The sequence below is a fragment of the Neolamprologus multifasciatus genome, chromosome 10 (genome assembly GCF_963576455.1).
Source record: "Neolamprologus multifasciatus chromosome 10, fNeoMul1.2, whole genome shotgun sequence".
NCBI classification, from domain to species: domain Eukaryota; kingdom Metazoa; phylum Chordata; class Actinopteri; order Cichliformes; family Cichlidae; genus Neolamprologus; species Neolamprologus multifasciatus.
The window spans coordinates 22,772,990-22,789,813 of NC_140448.1; the positions used below are offsets into that span (position 1 = coordinate 22,772,990).

Below are 16,824 nucleotides of genomic sequence, written 5' to 3' on the forward strand. Positions count from 1 at the left end.
TTTGCCCTGAACACCTGAGACACATCGCTTTAGTCAGTGCACGGTCTTTTCATGCTTGTTCCTCCTTCTTTTTCATTTTCTTTATGTGCAACACAGAGCAACTGCTGGAGTTCATGCACCAGCTGCCTGCCTTTGCCAACATGACCATGTCCGTGCGGAGGGACTTGTGTAGCGTCATGATGTTCGAAGTGGTGGAGCAGGCCGGCACAGTCATACTCCACGACAAACAGGAGGTATGAACAGGGTGAAAAGGGACACACAGAAGCTGAACAAGTTCTATTTAACCTTCAGAATTCAATTCTTCAACAACAACTAGTGGTATTCATTTTTCACCATCCTATTTTGCCACTTTACTGACTTAGATTAATTGCTTCCAGTGTAATTACGGCATGCAAAGTATGTTTTTATTGTATCTGCTTCGATAACACACTAAATTCCCTTAACAGTTAAATGAGTGTTTATCTTTACTCAGCCTGACACAAGGTCTGTTTGCTGAGTTGCTGAATCTTAATTGGGCAATTAATGTAATCACAGTAGAAAAAAAAAATCTTAACTTTGCCTTTTGTTATCAAGCAGAGCAGTGATGTAACCTTTGAAAAGACATACATAAGTGCGCACAAGTATTGAACAGTTGCAAACACACCAACGTACCCATTATGGAAAGCAGTGATGTAGATGTGGAAGCATATAAAGGCCTTCACACATACGAAAGAAGAACATATACGGAGCAATGTGCGCTTTCCCGTGCACAGGTGCACACACATCCTCACCATCCTAATTCACAAGGCAAAACTGGTATGTGCAAAGTCACCGCAGCATATAAGCCCCGTCAATCACTCGAGCTGCTACACAGCTAATTAATTAAGTTACATGCCTGAGAAACGGGGGCCCTGTCATGGCTGTTTGGTTACACGCAGCAGCATTAGAACTGACAGGGTGATAAATGGCAATGAACTGCCAGCCGCCGAGCTCAGAGGAGGACGGGAACACACATCAGCAGGGCAAAACCATAAACGCGCACTTTAGTGGAAAGAAGACACAAATAGGTGATGTGCGTCTGTGTAACTAACTCCGTACCGTCTGTGTCGAGGCAGTTGATGGGCATTTTTCCTCCACTCCACTGCCTCTCTGTGGACTCGGTGTTGAAGGTCAAAGAGAAGCACTTGGCCTTTCTCGGAAGTGAGCATGACTTTGCTAAGTGAGTGTGAAGAGGGAAAGGAAAATAAAGAGTCTGAAGTGGTATTACAGATGTAGAAAAGAGAGAGAAAGTGCTCCATATGCCGGAAAGGAAGAGAAAATGGACAATGAGGGAGTCGAGGGAGTGTCACATGGAAAGATGCTTTTGAAGAAGAAGAATTTGTCCTTATGATCAGGGGTTAAAGTGGGATTTTGCATGCGAGAGAAACCTCAGTGCAGCTCGAGGAAAAGAGTGACTTAGAAATTAAGTCGCATATTCATTTGTTATGGGAGCTTCAGTAGATTTTTCTTTGTGTACAGGCTGTAATTAGCTGTGCTGCTACATGCAACCTTTGAATAACAGAAGTAAACTTCTTATAGTACATTTCTATACTTCTTCATAGAATGAGTTAAATGCTAACAAACAAAATGAGCTCCATTCGTACAACCTACCCTACTACTTGGTTACATTGTATCTTTTGGGTGGCTGTGGCTACAATGTAGCTTGCCATCACCAGTGTGTGAATGTGTGTGCGAATGGGTGGATGACTGAACGTGTAAAGCGCTTTGGGGTCCTTAGGGACGAGTAAAGCGCTATACAAATACAGGCCATTTACCATTTTCTCTTGCTGGGAGAACTGTACCTTTTAGCTCGCAGACACATTGTGTGACAAACTGTGCGGAACCAACTTGCGTGTTTGGCGATTTTTGATGAGCTGTTTAAAAAGATGTCCCTCTGTTTATGCACGCTCCTCTTCAGTCGGGCTTGCTAGATACTTTAGTCCGACAAGGGCAACTTCGCATCTGCACCATGAGCGCATCACAGGGATGCAAAGGTAAAAGAGAGGTGTTGAAGGTATAAGCGGGGCCTGGGATGTGTCTGTGCAGTCAGTGGAAGCAATGACATTTTAACTCATACCACAGTAATATGTATTAACCCGCATTTCAGATTTAATTACTCATTTCCTGGCAGTGTTAGAACGCCACTCCAGATTGATAATAGGAAATAAGAACATTTTCCCTACCCGTGCAGGCTTCATTACTCATAGCCATAAATTCAGATGGTCTATCCTACAGGAAATATTATATTTGTGTAAAGTTTATTTAAAAGAGAACTTTTGTTCACAGCGCATGTGTGGCGGATCATCGTAGCCCTCCTTATTAGCATTTTTATTATTTATTAGCATTAGAAAGCGATGTGGGAGCCAAACTGTGAAGCACAGAGGGTAGAGTCTGAGATTTGCTAGGTGAGAAACAGCAAGAGAATGAAAAGGCAATGAGGAGGAAATATCAGTTATTGCTGCAGAGGGAGCCCAGGGCTCATTCACCCGCCCTCTGTCCGCTCACACTCAGGATGAATGGCTTGTTATATTATGCCTGCTAGCATTTCCTTTTCAAAAGCCACCACTAGAGACACAATACCTCTTCACCAGCCTACTCATACCTCACACAAAGCACATTATGCTCACAATTTACTACATTTAGTAATGTATTGCCATTTTAATAGACGTTCTAGTGAAGCTGTAAAGGTCTGTAAATCTAATGATTCAAGATAAATCCATGCCAAGTGACGGTAATGATTCCTTTTTGCTCGTCTGCAGTCGAGTCAGTATGTATTTAACACTGGTTTTAACAGATGTACCCATTTTACCCTGTTTTGATAAAAGAAAAGTAAAAAAACATACACATAGAAATCAGCAATCCTGTTAGATTTATAATCTCTTCAAGCAAAACAAAAGTTTGACATTGTTTATTTTTTGGTCATTTTAAAACTTATTTCTATTATTTCTACCCCTCCGTCTGTAGCTGGACCACTGGTATGTCATTCTGAACGGAGCAGTCGAAATTAGCCATCACGATGGGAGAACGGAGACTCTTTGTATGGGCAACAGCTTCGGCATCTCACCCTCACTGGATAAGCAGTACATGAATGGAGAGGTTCGCACCAAAGGGGATGATTGCCAGGTAAAAATAACCGATTTTTACACTGTTATAATTACACTTTTTATCATTGCTTTTATACAGTAAGAGAACTCTGTGAGGGGTTTGTGTTTTCTTTAAAATCTTCCTGTGTTTAAGCATTTTCTGGAAAATGTGTGTCACAGTGCAAGAATCATAAAGTGAAGTCCTGCTTTCATTTCTTCTTTCAAGTGACCAGTAGTGGTTTGCAATCACAGCGAAATCTACGTGTCAAAAGTACGCTTTCCCTTCTTTCATAATCTTCTTATAAAAAGGTGGAATAAGTAAATAAAAAGATCAAATTTAATACAGCATTTTAATTGTGAAGACACAGGCTTGCGTCATATCTTTCACATCGCATACACTAGCAGCCTTTCTAAGAGCCTTGTGGGTTTCACAGAGAACCTTGGTCTTAATATAGAGCAGGAACCTGAAAGGTAGAAGAAACCTAGCGTGTACTCGCGGTAACATTGCCTCTGTCCACACTGGCCAGTTCCTCTGCTGCACACATCATTTCCTGTCTTTATATGCAAAGGAAGTTGCAGAGGTAGGGCTTGGTTAGGCAAATGCAGAAACTGATGATTTACTCAAGGGAAAGCATAGCAAGAGACGATGCTTTAGAGTAGTAAAGACTCGTGCCGTCTTGTCACCATGGTATAATGGGAGGTTAGTTTAGTTGGTGTCTAATTTATAGCAAAGGATGCTTCTGCAAAATAGCTAGCTGAGATGATTTTGGACCACCATAGGTACTTTAAAATTAGGCATAGTATCGGGTTTAGTTCTGTTAGTGTTGGACGTTCCTACCTTCATCCGTTCGTCCCTCCCATGCCTCTCTCTACCATCCGTAATTCTACTTCTGTGCTGTTGTTTGAGTACCCGAATGTGGTGCAGAGCAGTATTTTGCTCTACTACAAGTTCATCCGCTGTCCTCATGTTATCCTCGACCAGTTTGTCTGCATCGCCCAGGAGGACTACTGGCGCATCCTCAACCATGTGGAGAGGAATACACACAAGGTGGAAGAAGAGGGGGAGATTGTGATGGTGAAGGAACACCGGGAGCTGGACCGCAGCGGGACCAGGAAAGGACACATTGTCATCAAGGTTAGTAATTTAAAACGTTAAAGAGCAGCAGAGGGGTCCCAGAACAAGAGCCTGCTTTGCTTTTTGTGTGAACCCAACCTCAACCGCAAAAGATGTTTGAGGTTCAAACGTAGGATCAACACAGAGTGGCACTCTTTGTTTTTCTTTAACTGACTCGGTGCCAGAATACAATTAGCCTTTTTGCAAGAACATACTCTAATAAAGATGAGACAGGCAGAGACACGCTGAAGGATTAACACCCAAGGTCAAGGTTAAGCTTATAATCATGCCAGAAACTAATAAGCACGTTTAATCTCACCCTGAGCTTGTAACATGACTTGCTTCTGAAACCAGAAAGTCAAGGTTTCACACGTTATCATCTGCTAAAAGAAATACTCAAATGCCCCGTGATTGATTTAAGTACATCATCATTACAAATCGATCATCCCCCTCACGTGCATCATCTTACAAAAATACGAGTGTAGCTGCTCGATGTTGTTTAGTGATTGTTAAGAGACAGAGTTAGCACTATTAGTGTTTGCCAGAGCTTTTTTTTTTTTTTTTTTTTTTACGCTACATTGTAATGCCTTCCTAAACCCTTTTGATCCTTTCCCCGAATCTCCAGAGGCAGCCCAAGGTATTGATCCGATAATGGGCCTGAACGATTCTCTTGGCTGCTGCTCCAAGGAAAAGCTGCTGGCTCTGAAACACGTCCAGCGGATAAGAGTCGATTCACAAGTGTTAGCATTTCTGCTTCTGTTTTTGGCTTTGTTCTTTTTGTGTCTGACAAAAGTGGATTCTTTTCTAGTTTCTGTTCCCTGTCAAATGAAACATCCCCCCCGAGAAACCTCTGCTATGGTGGCATTAACAATAACAAACTCACAGAAACAAGAACAGTGACGTTTATACGTCACCGATACTTTAAGTCTGCTGCTTAGGGAAAAAAAAAAAATTCCCCTAGACACAGAAATCAGGAATGTAGCCTCGGATATTTGAGGTATTTTATTCTTATACAAATCTAAATTATCAGTAATTCTGCAAAAAAAGCATTTGCACTTGTAAAATACTTGTTCTGTGTGTGTGTGTCTTTTTTATTGATGGGACACTGACAGCTCTGTTCAATACCTGCACCTTTATAGCTTATGTCCTTGTCACTATTCTGATTGATATTGACACAGCTTGGTGTGTTCTTGCCTCTCAGATCCGTCGTGACCTTGGACTTTAACTGTCTTACATGTGTATCTATGTTTTTCTCAGCTCATACTTATGTATATATATTTGTGTGTGTGTATTTTTCACCCTAGGGAACACCCGAGCGTCTGATCATGCACCTGGTGGAGGAACCGTCGGTAGTCGACCCGACCTACATCGAAGACTTCCTCCTGACCTACAGGACATTCCTTTCAAGTCCCATGGAGGTTGGCAAGAAGCTGCTGGAGTGGTTCCAGATAGACAGCCTTCGTGACACGGTGAGTGTGTGTATGTGCGCATGCATGTATGACTATCTTGTGGCCGGTGGTCACTTTCTCGCGCACCTTCAGATTCCTATTTGAGTGCCATCACTTGAAAGGATGGTAACCTGTGCCCGTTGGGGTTGTGTTGGGGAGTTGTAATTGGGATGGTTAAGATGTGGGTAAGGAGCTTTCTCATACTTTCGCATGGTGTGTGGAGGTGTGAAAAATGTAAAAAGCCACAAAGTCTGGAAATGGCAAAGCATTAGCATGTGTAGACGCTGCAAAGGTGAAAATGCTTATACAGTTAAAACGGTCTACATTAATCATTCATTATACGGTGGTTCTCGAAATGGTGGTCCCTCTTGATGTTTTGCATCCATGCATGTTGATGGAAATCCACGTGTTGTGCCACTGGCACGCCGATCGATACGAGTTCAGCAAGCTCAGCCGTCTTTGAGCGCTGTAGCGATTCGTGCGTGCCTGACACTCCCGTTGTCCACAGCTACGTTAACCTAAGATTAGCCTTGTACAGTCGATAGTCTTTATGTGGTTGTCATTCAGGCTTATAATCTTCAGCCCCCTTAAAGAGGAACTAATCTTGTAGAGAACGAACACAGAGCGAGAGAGAGACAGAATATGGAAGACGAGAAAAGAGGGCATGAACACAAGTTGCCTTGGAGACACGCGCACACACAAACACTCGCACAAAGGAGAGTGAAAAGCGGAGTGTGTACATCGATCCTCTTTATTGATGCATTGTGTTCTACTCTGACCTTTTGCAAAGGTTAGAACAATGTTCTAACCTTGTTCCCACCCGTGTAAATTTACAGATGTTATTATTTCCCTTTGCCTTTTTTCCTTTCTAATTATTGTGGCAGAAATTAAGCCGTCAACTAGTAGTTAACAGCTTTTCTCTGCAGCCATATGCCGGTTATTATACAGCCTCCGTTCCTTATGCGTTACTAATTACTATGGTTTTTCTTTCTTTCCTCAGAAGCTAAAGATAGATACCTCTATAATTGGACTGAAGAATTAACAGAGTTTGCATTTTGTTATGGTAACAGTCATATTTTTAATCTGAAGCTATAGGTTGTGATTAACAGACTCACATTTCCAAGCATTTCGCCTCCCAAAGTGTCCTTGAAAGTCTAACTCCTGGTAGAGTTCAAGTCAAGATGATCTCTGACGTTAGCAAGCAGCATAATTATCAATCACATTTCCTTTCGAAGCTCAGCTGAAGGACTTTGGAGAATGTGAAATGTGAAAACACATTCACAAGACCTACCTTTGTGTGCTTTGCCTCGCTGTTTCACAGGTAACAAGAATAGTGCTGCTGTGGGTCAACAACCACTTCAACGACTTCGAGGGTGACCCGGCTATGACGCGCTTCCTGGAGGACTTCGAGAAACATCTAGAAGCCACAGTAAGATCAAATAAAGACTGTTGACTATTTTCCAATTCAGTGCTTTTAAGCTCAGAAATTGTGTTAAACAGCCATCAGCGTTTTCTCCAATAGTAATAGTGATGTTAGCTTTTATTTACCTCAGCTGCACGCTTGTGTAATTGGCCACATTTTGGCACAATGTCTTGTTTTGATGTGCTCGTTGATTTGCTCTATCAGAGATCTGGGATTAGCCTTTTCATAAACACTCAACACCTCCCTGCCCTCTAGCTGAAATCCTTCATTGCATGCAATAACAAAGACATCAAAAATTATTTAAATGCTAATTCAGAACAAGTTCTTGAAAGTAACAAGTCTGTCTCTGTGAACTCATTAAATTATTTATGCACTTTTTCCTCAGCTTTTATTGCTGAAAATGTAAAATATATTTCAAATATTAAAATCATCATGGTAATAGCTAAGCATCACACCTCTAGTTTAGCAGAATGCTAGATCAGGTCAAACAGTTAATGCATCAGTGTTTTTATTCTACCTCTTCTTTTTTTAAAATTATTATTCTTATCCAAAACTACTTGCAAACCTAAGGATGCGAGCGCACGTGTAAATGCAGTTCTGTTTCAGTTCATAATTTTCTCATTTTTACCTCATCGTCAGAAAATGAAGGGCCATTTGAGGCTGCTGAACATAGCATGTGCAGCCAAGGCTAAGTGGAGACAGATCACTCTGCAGAAGGCATCTAGGGAATCACCGCTCCACTTCAGCGTGCAGGGCGGCAGCGAGAGAGGATTTGGCATCTTTGTCGAGTCAGTGGAAGAAGGAAGCAAAGCTGCAGAAGCAGGACTCAAAAGGGGGGATCAGGTAAGAGGACAGCAAGGAATAGTGTGGTGAAATCCTAATATACATACACCGCTGCATGAAATGCACAATCTTAATGTTTTTATAGTTTACACATGTATGTAGGAAAACATGAGCGGTACATATATAGGTCTAATTACTTTTACTTTGCGATCCTGGCAAGTACTTTATTCCATTTAAATGAATCCCTAGATGTTAATTAGTCCCTAATTAAACAGTTATAACGAGGACCATCACAACGCTTCAGTCAACTAGTTCCCAGATGATTATGGACTGTATAGCATGCAGTCACAATTAAATGTTCTGTGTGATCTGATCCACCCCGATCAACTTAAAAATTATAATAAATATATATTTATTAAAATCTTTCAGGTTTTAGCCCTTCCCAGCAGGAGTACTGATGTTTTACCACAGTATATCACTTCAGCATAGTCTCATGATCTGGTTTGTCCAGCGGTTACAAGGTCAGCAGTCTTATTTAGAGGATCTAATGTGACAGTGTGGTTACTGTACAGTGGTTCTTCCCATTGCTGGTGCGTAATGAGCCTTTCGTCAGCACACTGCAGCCTGTTAATTAGAAAGTCTGATCATGTTTAGTGACTTCTCTAAATTGTTAAGATGCCATTTGATGTCTACTAAGGTTTCCGGGGGGGGGGAGGGGGGGGGGAGGAGAGAAGGTATTTTGAGACCTCAGAGACAAAGGTGCACGTAGCGGACATCATTGATGTAGAGTAGATGTTAGGAAGCTCTTTGTCTGGTCTGATCAGGCAAAAAAAATGCAAATCATGACTTTGAAAGATCATCTTAGTGTTGACAGAATCATGGATTTCTTCTTAAAGTCTGATCAGCATTCAGGGAATGAAAGAGGGAAGTAAAAACAGTAGTGCTATCCTTATAGTCAGTCAAACTGGAGTAAAGATTTATTTCTCAGCATGGTCAGTATTTAGGGAACGGAAAAAGGAACTTGAAACAATAAAGCCAAGTCCTTACATATATCTGCCTTGCAGCTCTCGTTACCTCAAACCTGGACAAAGAGTCACTCATTAAAACGGAAGTTGAGTGGCTTTGAGGGCCAAATGTAAATTTATTCATCAACTCAGCTGGGAGTTGAAGCTTAAATGGCAATAATTACTAGATTAGATTAAGATGATCTGAGTATTAAAGCCATCAACTGTCATTCACAAAGATATCGTTACCAGCTGGAATTTAGTTTCGCGGTATAACTAATGAAGGTATTTCAAGAAGACAGTTCTGTTATAACGGTGGTTAAAGTGAAGGTCTGGCTTCCTGTAGCTGCACATCAGAAGAACTTCATAATGACTCATTTTGTCTGTATTTGTGTCGCTAGCCTTTGTGCTTGTTGACACAGTTACAGATCAGATATCCTTATGCTGAACGTGTCACAGTGAGAAAACGGTTAGCCCTGAGCTATTTTAATCTGGGACCCTTTACTGTTGCTGTCAGGGACGCAGTGAATGAGACTGAAATAGTTTATGGTATTTTTTTTTTTCACAACCTCACTGTAAGGACTCTTATACTTGATGCAGGTGAACTGCTTTCACATTTTTTGATTGACTTACTGCTTTTTAAAACTAACTGCACAATATTCACTTAAAGCAGATTCTTCTCCTCTAAAGGTGGCAAGAAATGAACTCTCAACCGTTTCTTCCCGTTCTGAGTCATAGAGGACCAGAGACACCTTATTAAGAGATACGCCGAGTTAAGAGAAATAAAAATAATACCAGCTGTGTTTCAGATTTGAGTCCAAGATCTACATTATGTGTTTGTCACAGTAATTTGATTTGTGCTTATGACACTAGTGGTCACCCCTGCTGTGCTTCAGGCAGTTTTGATTCTTTGCTGCCATGTTTTTCATTTTTGAATCTATCTTGCTTCAGATCATGGAGATCAATGGTCAGAACTTTGAGAACATCTCCCTCTCCAAAGCTGCAGACATCCTACGAAATAACACGCACCTCTCCCTCACAGTTAAAACCAACATCTTTGGTGAGTACATTTGGTTGCACGCCAGTTTTTGACATCCTATCACAAGTAGGGATGGGTATCGAAAACCGGTTCTTGTTGAGAACCGGTTCCCAGTATTTCAATTCCTTGGAATTGTTTGTCATTTTTGCAAACGATTCCCTTATCGATTCCAGTCGCCCCGAATGACGTCACCACGTTGCGGAGCGTCATTTACCTGGCAGGAAACACGGCGCCTAAGCGGCTCAAACGCTCAAAAGTTTGGTTTTGCTTTACGAGAATGGATGACAACAGGGCAACTTGCAATACTTGCAAAGTAGATATTTCATTTAAGGGAGGAAACACTACAAATATACAAAAGCATTTGCTCACAAAACACACGATGACCTTAAATGAATGTCGTGTTTTTAATTCCGCTCCGGACTCGTGAATCTCAACCCAGCAGCAGCGGTAACGTTTGCACGTCCTCTCCCGTTAATGCGGCAGGTAAATAATCAACTAACAGTGCATATTATGTTAGCACGATCTGCCTTATTACAAAACCTGCCATTACTGTGCATTTAGATGACCATGATGAGAGAGACAGACAGAGTCTGGCTCAGATGCTGGCAGTTCTCACTGCAGTCTACCGTTATCGTCTCCTTTCAGGCTAGGATAGACGAATGTCACCGAGCAGTGACTAAGTTTGTGGTCAAAGGTTTGCACCCATTTGCCACAGCAGATGATTTTCGGTAAGTGAATGTGTTTAATTGTAGGCAGGGACATTACTGGATATTCTTGTGTAATTGCTACAGAATAATTGATGTTATACTTTGTTATTGCTACAGAAGAATATTTATTTTATTATTTTACATTTACAATTTTTTTTTCCTGGGGACCCTGTGACACCCCATTGAAGAGCCATAGGCTGTGGATCTCTTAAGATCTCACTGTTGGGTGGGCCATGTTACTCCTAAATTTCTATCTTGTTCAAAGAGAAGATATAAAACAAAGTTCTAAGCTATTAGACCTTAGTGTTCTCCTTTTTTAAAAAGAATCGATAAGAGAATCGATAAAGAATCGAATCGTTAAACAGAATCGAAAATGGAATCGGAATCGTGAAAATCTTATCAATACCCATCCCTAATCACAAGCTGTAAAAGATGGTAGAAAACCCACGAAGGTGTAAAAAAAATCAAATAAAACAAAGCTACATTTCTCTCTGTTCCTCCACCCATTCAGTCTTCAAAGAGCTCCTTAGCAGGATCGCGCACGAGAAGAAGAACGGCGGCCTTCACATTCCCAAGATCCAGGAGAAAAAAGGCAATCGTTTCTCCATCGCCGACCTTCCCGGAGACATGGAGTTCCCCACTGACCACAAGGCCACCCGGAAAATGAAGGCCAACACTGTGTCTGGAGGACGAAACAAGATCAGGAAGATGCTGGAGAAGACGCGCTTCAGTATACTGCCACCTAAACCTTTCAGGTAGGCGTACACATGTGTAAAAAAGAAAAAAAGGAAAAGAACGGCTGCCTGTATAAGCTTAAAGTAAAATTAAGTATAGAAGAAAATACTGTAAGGCTGGGATAGCGAAAATGGGGGGAGGATTTTTTGATGTTGGCAAAAAAGTGTCGTAATTTGTCACAAAAATAGCATGCCATGAATCGAATGGTTTATGGGAGGGTGTTAGCACATTAGTGAGCTCAAGTGGTTTTCCTTGACAGCTTCAGACAGGGTGTGGTTGCATCAGTCCACTTCCTTTCCATTGGTGGTTTTATTTGTACATAATTTTCTTCAGCAGGTGTGCAATTGTGACTTACTGACTAAAGTTTCTCGGTGCCCATCAGAAAGCATCAGCGTAGCACATTTTACCCTCTTCTTTCAGCTCGTGACAGTAGGAAATTGATGACGACTAAAGTGCCTGCACACATTTATAGATAAGTGGTGCTTCAGAGTCCAACCAATTCAACACAAACTACAGGAACCTCTTCCTGAAAAGATACCTTAGCTGCATGACATGTCAGATTTTCATCAGTGAGCACTGCTGTGGAAGTGCACAGCCTTTCACAGGACCAGCACAGAAAACTTCCAGGTACTGTTGGGTATTTATGAGGAATTTCCATTTCTGGAAGTTTCACAAGCTTGAGAAGCCTGGCGGTTCAGCCTCAGTCTAATCAGCCTAATCTTTCACGTATTTTCAGTCAGTGTGAGGCAGATCTTTTCTAGGCAAATCACAAGAACGCAAAGAAAAACTCCAGTCCATAACCAGCCATTGTACTGGCAAGCATCTGTGGCAATCGTGCGGATGAGGCTCACATTCGGTACTCCTCCCGTAACAGGCTTGATTTCATTTGATCATTTCATGCCTCTCCAGGCCTCATTTAAATCCGTACTGTGACTGTGTAGACAGGAACGCTGTTCTCCGTTAATTACAGAGCCGGCTCACTCAACTTTTCTGTCTCGCTGTCGCCGCTCTATCAGTTTCCATCTTCGCAGTGATGTCCACAAAGCCACAGAGTTCGCACGAAAAGTAAACGCGCTCCGTCTCATGACGCAACACACTATCACATGGCTATTGAACCGACTTTGTGCTATCAAAGCAAAAAAGGACTTTCATTGCTTCCTCTTTTTTTTTTTTTTTTCTCTGCAAGTTGGCACCATTCAAAGAGCCTTTGGTTCAAAGGAATAGATGGATGATTAAAGGGAGTGGAGATGAGAATGGAGATGAGACTGGTGATTTGGGTCAATCATGATTCATCAGTGCCTGTTGTGGGATGAAAATTTGAGGGGAGGCCATCATGTGAAGTTGTCTACATTTTGTGTGTCTGTTTGCGCGCGTATGTATGCCTATATAAGAAAGGTACGGGCTGTTCCGAGGACAGTGCACTTTATAATGTGCAGTTACAATTATGCACACACTCTTACAATTTACAGTTAAGTCAGAAAACCTTGTGTTTTAAGACTCAACGGTGCTCCAGCCAAACTGGGTTATTTACGAAGCGATCGTCACGGCGACTGCTTCTTCTGATCTTGGACGTCATTGTACTCCACTGCAGAGTAGATTTTTATATGACAAGGGGACGCAGGCAGTAAACCTGTTGTCTCTCTGCCAAATGAAGATGTCCAGCCTTGTGCATTTGCCTTAATACACATCCCATATTATTCACCCCAGATGATTTACATTGCTTAGATTGAAAAGCAATACACTGATGTTTTAGCCTCTAGCCTCTACTCAGTTTGTCTTTCAAGTCTTTGCTATTTGCATCCCCCCTTTCTTTTTGTTACAGTTACATTTGCTAACTTATGATATGACCACAATAACGAGTGTGTTTTTCAACGATTGTGTCTGCCATGACATCCACTTTTTATTGCAGTTATGGCTTTACTGTAAATTGTCCAGGACATTATTATTCTCACAGATACTGATTTGCCTTCACAGCAGATTAAACAATAGGAAGAACCCTTTGGACTAGTTAGATAATTAGCTTTTGTTGCCAGACTGTTAGCATCTAGTAAACTGGAACTTCATCTAATCTAATCTAAACTCATACTTCCTGATTTTTTTGGATTGGATGGATATTTAGGCGTGTGGTTTGGTTGACTGACCGTTGATTTTTGGGACTGCACTTTCAGCTTATGTGAAAAGTGGTGCTAGTGTGTCATTTGTTTAGTATTTACATCATTTAAAGACTGAGGAGGTGAGGAGGCCGGCAAAACAGCTCTACCACTGCTGAGCAGTTCACGACATGCTGGTAGCAGCGATGTTACAATACAATACAATATAATACAACTTTATTTGTATAGCGCATTTAAAACCAGCGCTACACCAAAGTGCTTTACAGTAATACATATTGTGCTCATACGTTAGCATACATTGTGCTAATACATGTTGTGCTCATCACGTCTCCAAATTAGTTTTCTTTACCCTTCTTTCATGTCAAACTATGTGTAGTTTATGTTGCTGTTAAACTGCATTATATCAGATAGAGGGGTGATCCTATTATTTAGCCTGATATCAAACTGGGTTGACATATGAGCGATCCTCATGTGTGTCCTGCCGCTGCTTGCTAACGTCTCATGTTGTGGATAAATCTGTGCTGGCGTTCTGAAAGTTGCTGTTGACATTTTTTCTGCTCATTTATTTCAGCAAACCTGTCAGTGTCTAAACTTCAGCTGTTGTCCGTCCCGTCAGCCTACATGTTTGTTTGGGCCGTGTGTTTGTGTGAAGAAAGCAGCCTTGTCATACACAGGCATTGTGTCACTGCTACACTGACATTGCTGAATCACTTCAGCAGAAATCTGTTTTGTTTTGTTTGTTTGTTCTTTTACTTTTTCACACTTTTCAATGTTGTCTCTCTCCCGTTTGCCTCCGCTGCTTCAGGGGCCTGTTTGGGTAAGACCTCTTGCGTAACTCCCCATCCTCCAGCCATTTTATTCAGTATCCATCTGTAGACCTGCGCACAGCAGGCAGCCGCATTTTCACCGGCACTGCTGACCTTCAGCAACATGACTAGAGGACTACATTTGTAGGTTTAATTCCTTAAATCCATGAACGCCAGCCTTCGCTTCATTTTCCTAATCAAACAAACTCTGCAGCTACATTTATGTTCAGGGCTTTAACATATTGAAATCAGTTACAATATGTTCTACAGCCAAATGTATTTTTTTGGGGTTATTACAAACAGAAACGGTAATGGCTACAAACTGTTTCGGTCCATTTAACAGTCAGAACAGCTGCCATCTAAATACAGCAGATGAGTATTTGTGCTATAAACTAATTAACTTCTTGAAAACTTTGTAATCATCATCTCCGGCCAAAAATAATTTAGATTTCTGTACATTGGTGCTTGTAATTGTGATCAACAGCAACCCATGCTTGTCATAACTAAACTAAAGAGCCACCAAAGTCTTAGTCTAGTCTTTTAAACCCAATCCTATCACTGCCTGTCTCAATGTCACTGTTGTCCTAAATCTTTTTGTCCTTTTCTTGCTTGTTCTTCGTCCACCTGTGCCCGTCTTTCCATCTCCCCGTCTTGACTCTTTTGTTCCGTCGTGTCGGTGCAGTGGCTGTCAGCTGGGTGATCCAAAGATTACAGAGGCTTTGCTACAGCAGCGTGCAGCTGTGTTAGTGGAAGCCCTGCATTACTGCACCGTGTTCCGTACATGCTGTACAGACACTCACACCTAGAGGGAAGCTGCGATTAGTATGCAGGCAGACTGGGGTGAACTCTCGCTGTCAGACACTACAGTTTCTCAAAGTCAGAAAGATCCATTTGTCATCTGCAGGATGTTCAATCCCTGCTTTGTTTCTTATTTTTAGCATGCGGCATTTTAAAATTTGCTGCTTTCAATCGAAGCTTCCACAGCTGCGTGCAAAGGCTTTCTTCAAAGCTTCAGATGACACGTTTTTCATTTGAGGTAGGTTTTTGGAGGAAAAATCCAAACACCTGAAATCTGTTTTAGTGTCTGAAGAGTTACCATCTCCATCACATGCTTCCCAATCAAGAGAGGCCAGAATGAGGTTGTTAATATAAAGGTTAAAGCTCGCATATCCCAGAGTGTAGCTGAGGAGCAAAGTGTAAAGTCTCTCAGACTCGGTGCAGGGTTGCAATCTGTCCAACCCAACACACACAGGAGGAATTAAAGAAGCCAAATCCTAACACTTGCAAAAGCAGAGCGACCTACACACATGCAAAGTAACGGTAATTATATAATTGACTAAAAAATCCCCACGACTTTCAAATGTGCTCCTCTGAAATGTTCCTATCTGTGCCAGCTATCTGTCATTGTTCTCTCTGTGCGTGTGTGCGTTTTACCATTTGCTGTGTGTCTCTCGCTCTCCGTGAATGCTCCTTATCAGTTCCTGCCATTCATAAAATCTCCTCGTGGACGAATGTCAGCGTTGTGACTGCTGCATATTAAAAGACACATATAATGATATTGATGTTTTGTGTTTTCATTTTGCAAGAGTAAACATTTTGATTAAATCTCTGTTTTATTCTACCGTGTTATGAGTTGTGATTTTTTTTTTAATTAATATATCCTGAAGATGACGGGGAATGCACTAGTACCTATGCTTACAACTCATTACATTTTTTTATGCCTGCTGAGCATCATGAAACTTTACTTTTATTCTAATTATATTTTAATTATAGTTTTGTCTTTAATGGAATAAGTCTAATTTTATGTTTCTCTCTTTTCCTCCCCTTTGCTTAATTTCCTCCTCCCTTCACTACCTTTTTCTCCCACTCTGCACCGCTCCTGAATTTTGTCTCCAGTGATGGCGGCTTAGTTCAGTCTCAAGATGACAGCATTGTGGGTACAAAGCAGTGCCGTCACAGCGTGGCCATCATGCCCATTCCTGGCAACCTATCATCAAGTAGCCCAGACCTGCTGCAGCCAGCAAGCAGCGTCCTGGACTTCTCCATCCCTGCAGGTAAGAAAAACACGGTAAATGCCCATCACAGTTAACAGACAAGTTTGCTTGTTCATCTGAAAAAAACAAATCCTTAGCAAAATGTTTTTCCTGGGATTTTCTGGGTGTTTATGAAACCGTGTTCCCACCATTCACATTTAGCTGTAATAGTCTCCAGCTGTGAGCGGTTCCTCTAAATGCTTTATGCAACTCATAAAGTAATGAAGACACCACATACTCAAATGAGTGCGTAATTTGGCACCGGGGCTAACTTTTTCTTTTACTATCCAGTGATGGATTATTACTGACAAGTCAGTTTCACTCACTTTTTGTTTTGATTTACAGTTTATATCAAAGTTCTGTTGTGTTGTAAAAGTTCTGCTTTTCTCATCTTTCTCAACAAAAGCTTAAATGAAAGTAGCGATGGCGATAATGTGGAGAGAAACAAAAAAAGAGCCATCTTTCATAACAAGCTTTCTGTATTGTCTCTGATTTAAAGCTAAATTTATTTGATGATGTG

The 16,824-nt window shown here is 41.4% G+C and overlaps 1 protein-coding gene across 8 annotated transcripts in view; it reads left to right on the forward strand.

The window, feature by feature from the left end:
* rapgef6 (Rap guanine nucleotide exchange factor (GEF) 6) overlaps positions 1 to 16,824 on the forward strand; it is a 143,456-nt gene that overhangs the window by 99,965 nt on the left and 26,667 nt on the right. For 5 of the 8 annotated variants that reach the window (XM_085175319.1, XM_085175324.1, XM_085175322.1 and 2 more), the window contains 10 exons: positions 97 to 233; positions 2,983 to 3,141; positions 4,084 to 4,236; positions 5,520 to 5,684; positions 6,985 to 7,092; positions 7,726 to 7,929; positions 9,825 to 9,933; positions 11,131 to 11,374; positions 14,271 to 14,282; positions 16,168 to 16,325. In XM_085175319.1, coding sequence (XP_085031445.1) covers positions 97 to 233; positions 2,983 to 3,141; positions 4,084 to 4,236; positions 5,520 to 5,684; positions 6,985 to 7,092; positions 7,726 to 7,929; positions 9,825 to 9,933; positions 11,131 to 11,374; positions 14,271 to 14,282; positions 16,168 to 16,325 — 1,449 coding nt within the window. The remainder of the gene's footprint in view (positions 1 to 96; positions 234 to 2,982; positions 3,142 to 4,083; positions 4,237 to 5,519; positions 5,685 to 6,984; positions 7,093 to 7,725; positions 7,930 to 9,824; positions 9,934 to 11,130; positions 11,375 to 14,270; positions 14,283 to 16,167; positions 16,326 to 16,824) is intronic. The other 3 variants (XM_085175326.1, XM_085175320.1, XM_085175323.1) reach the window with 1 other exon arrangement.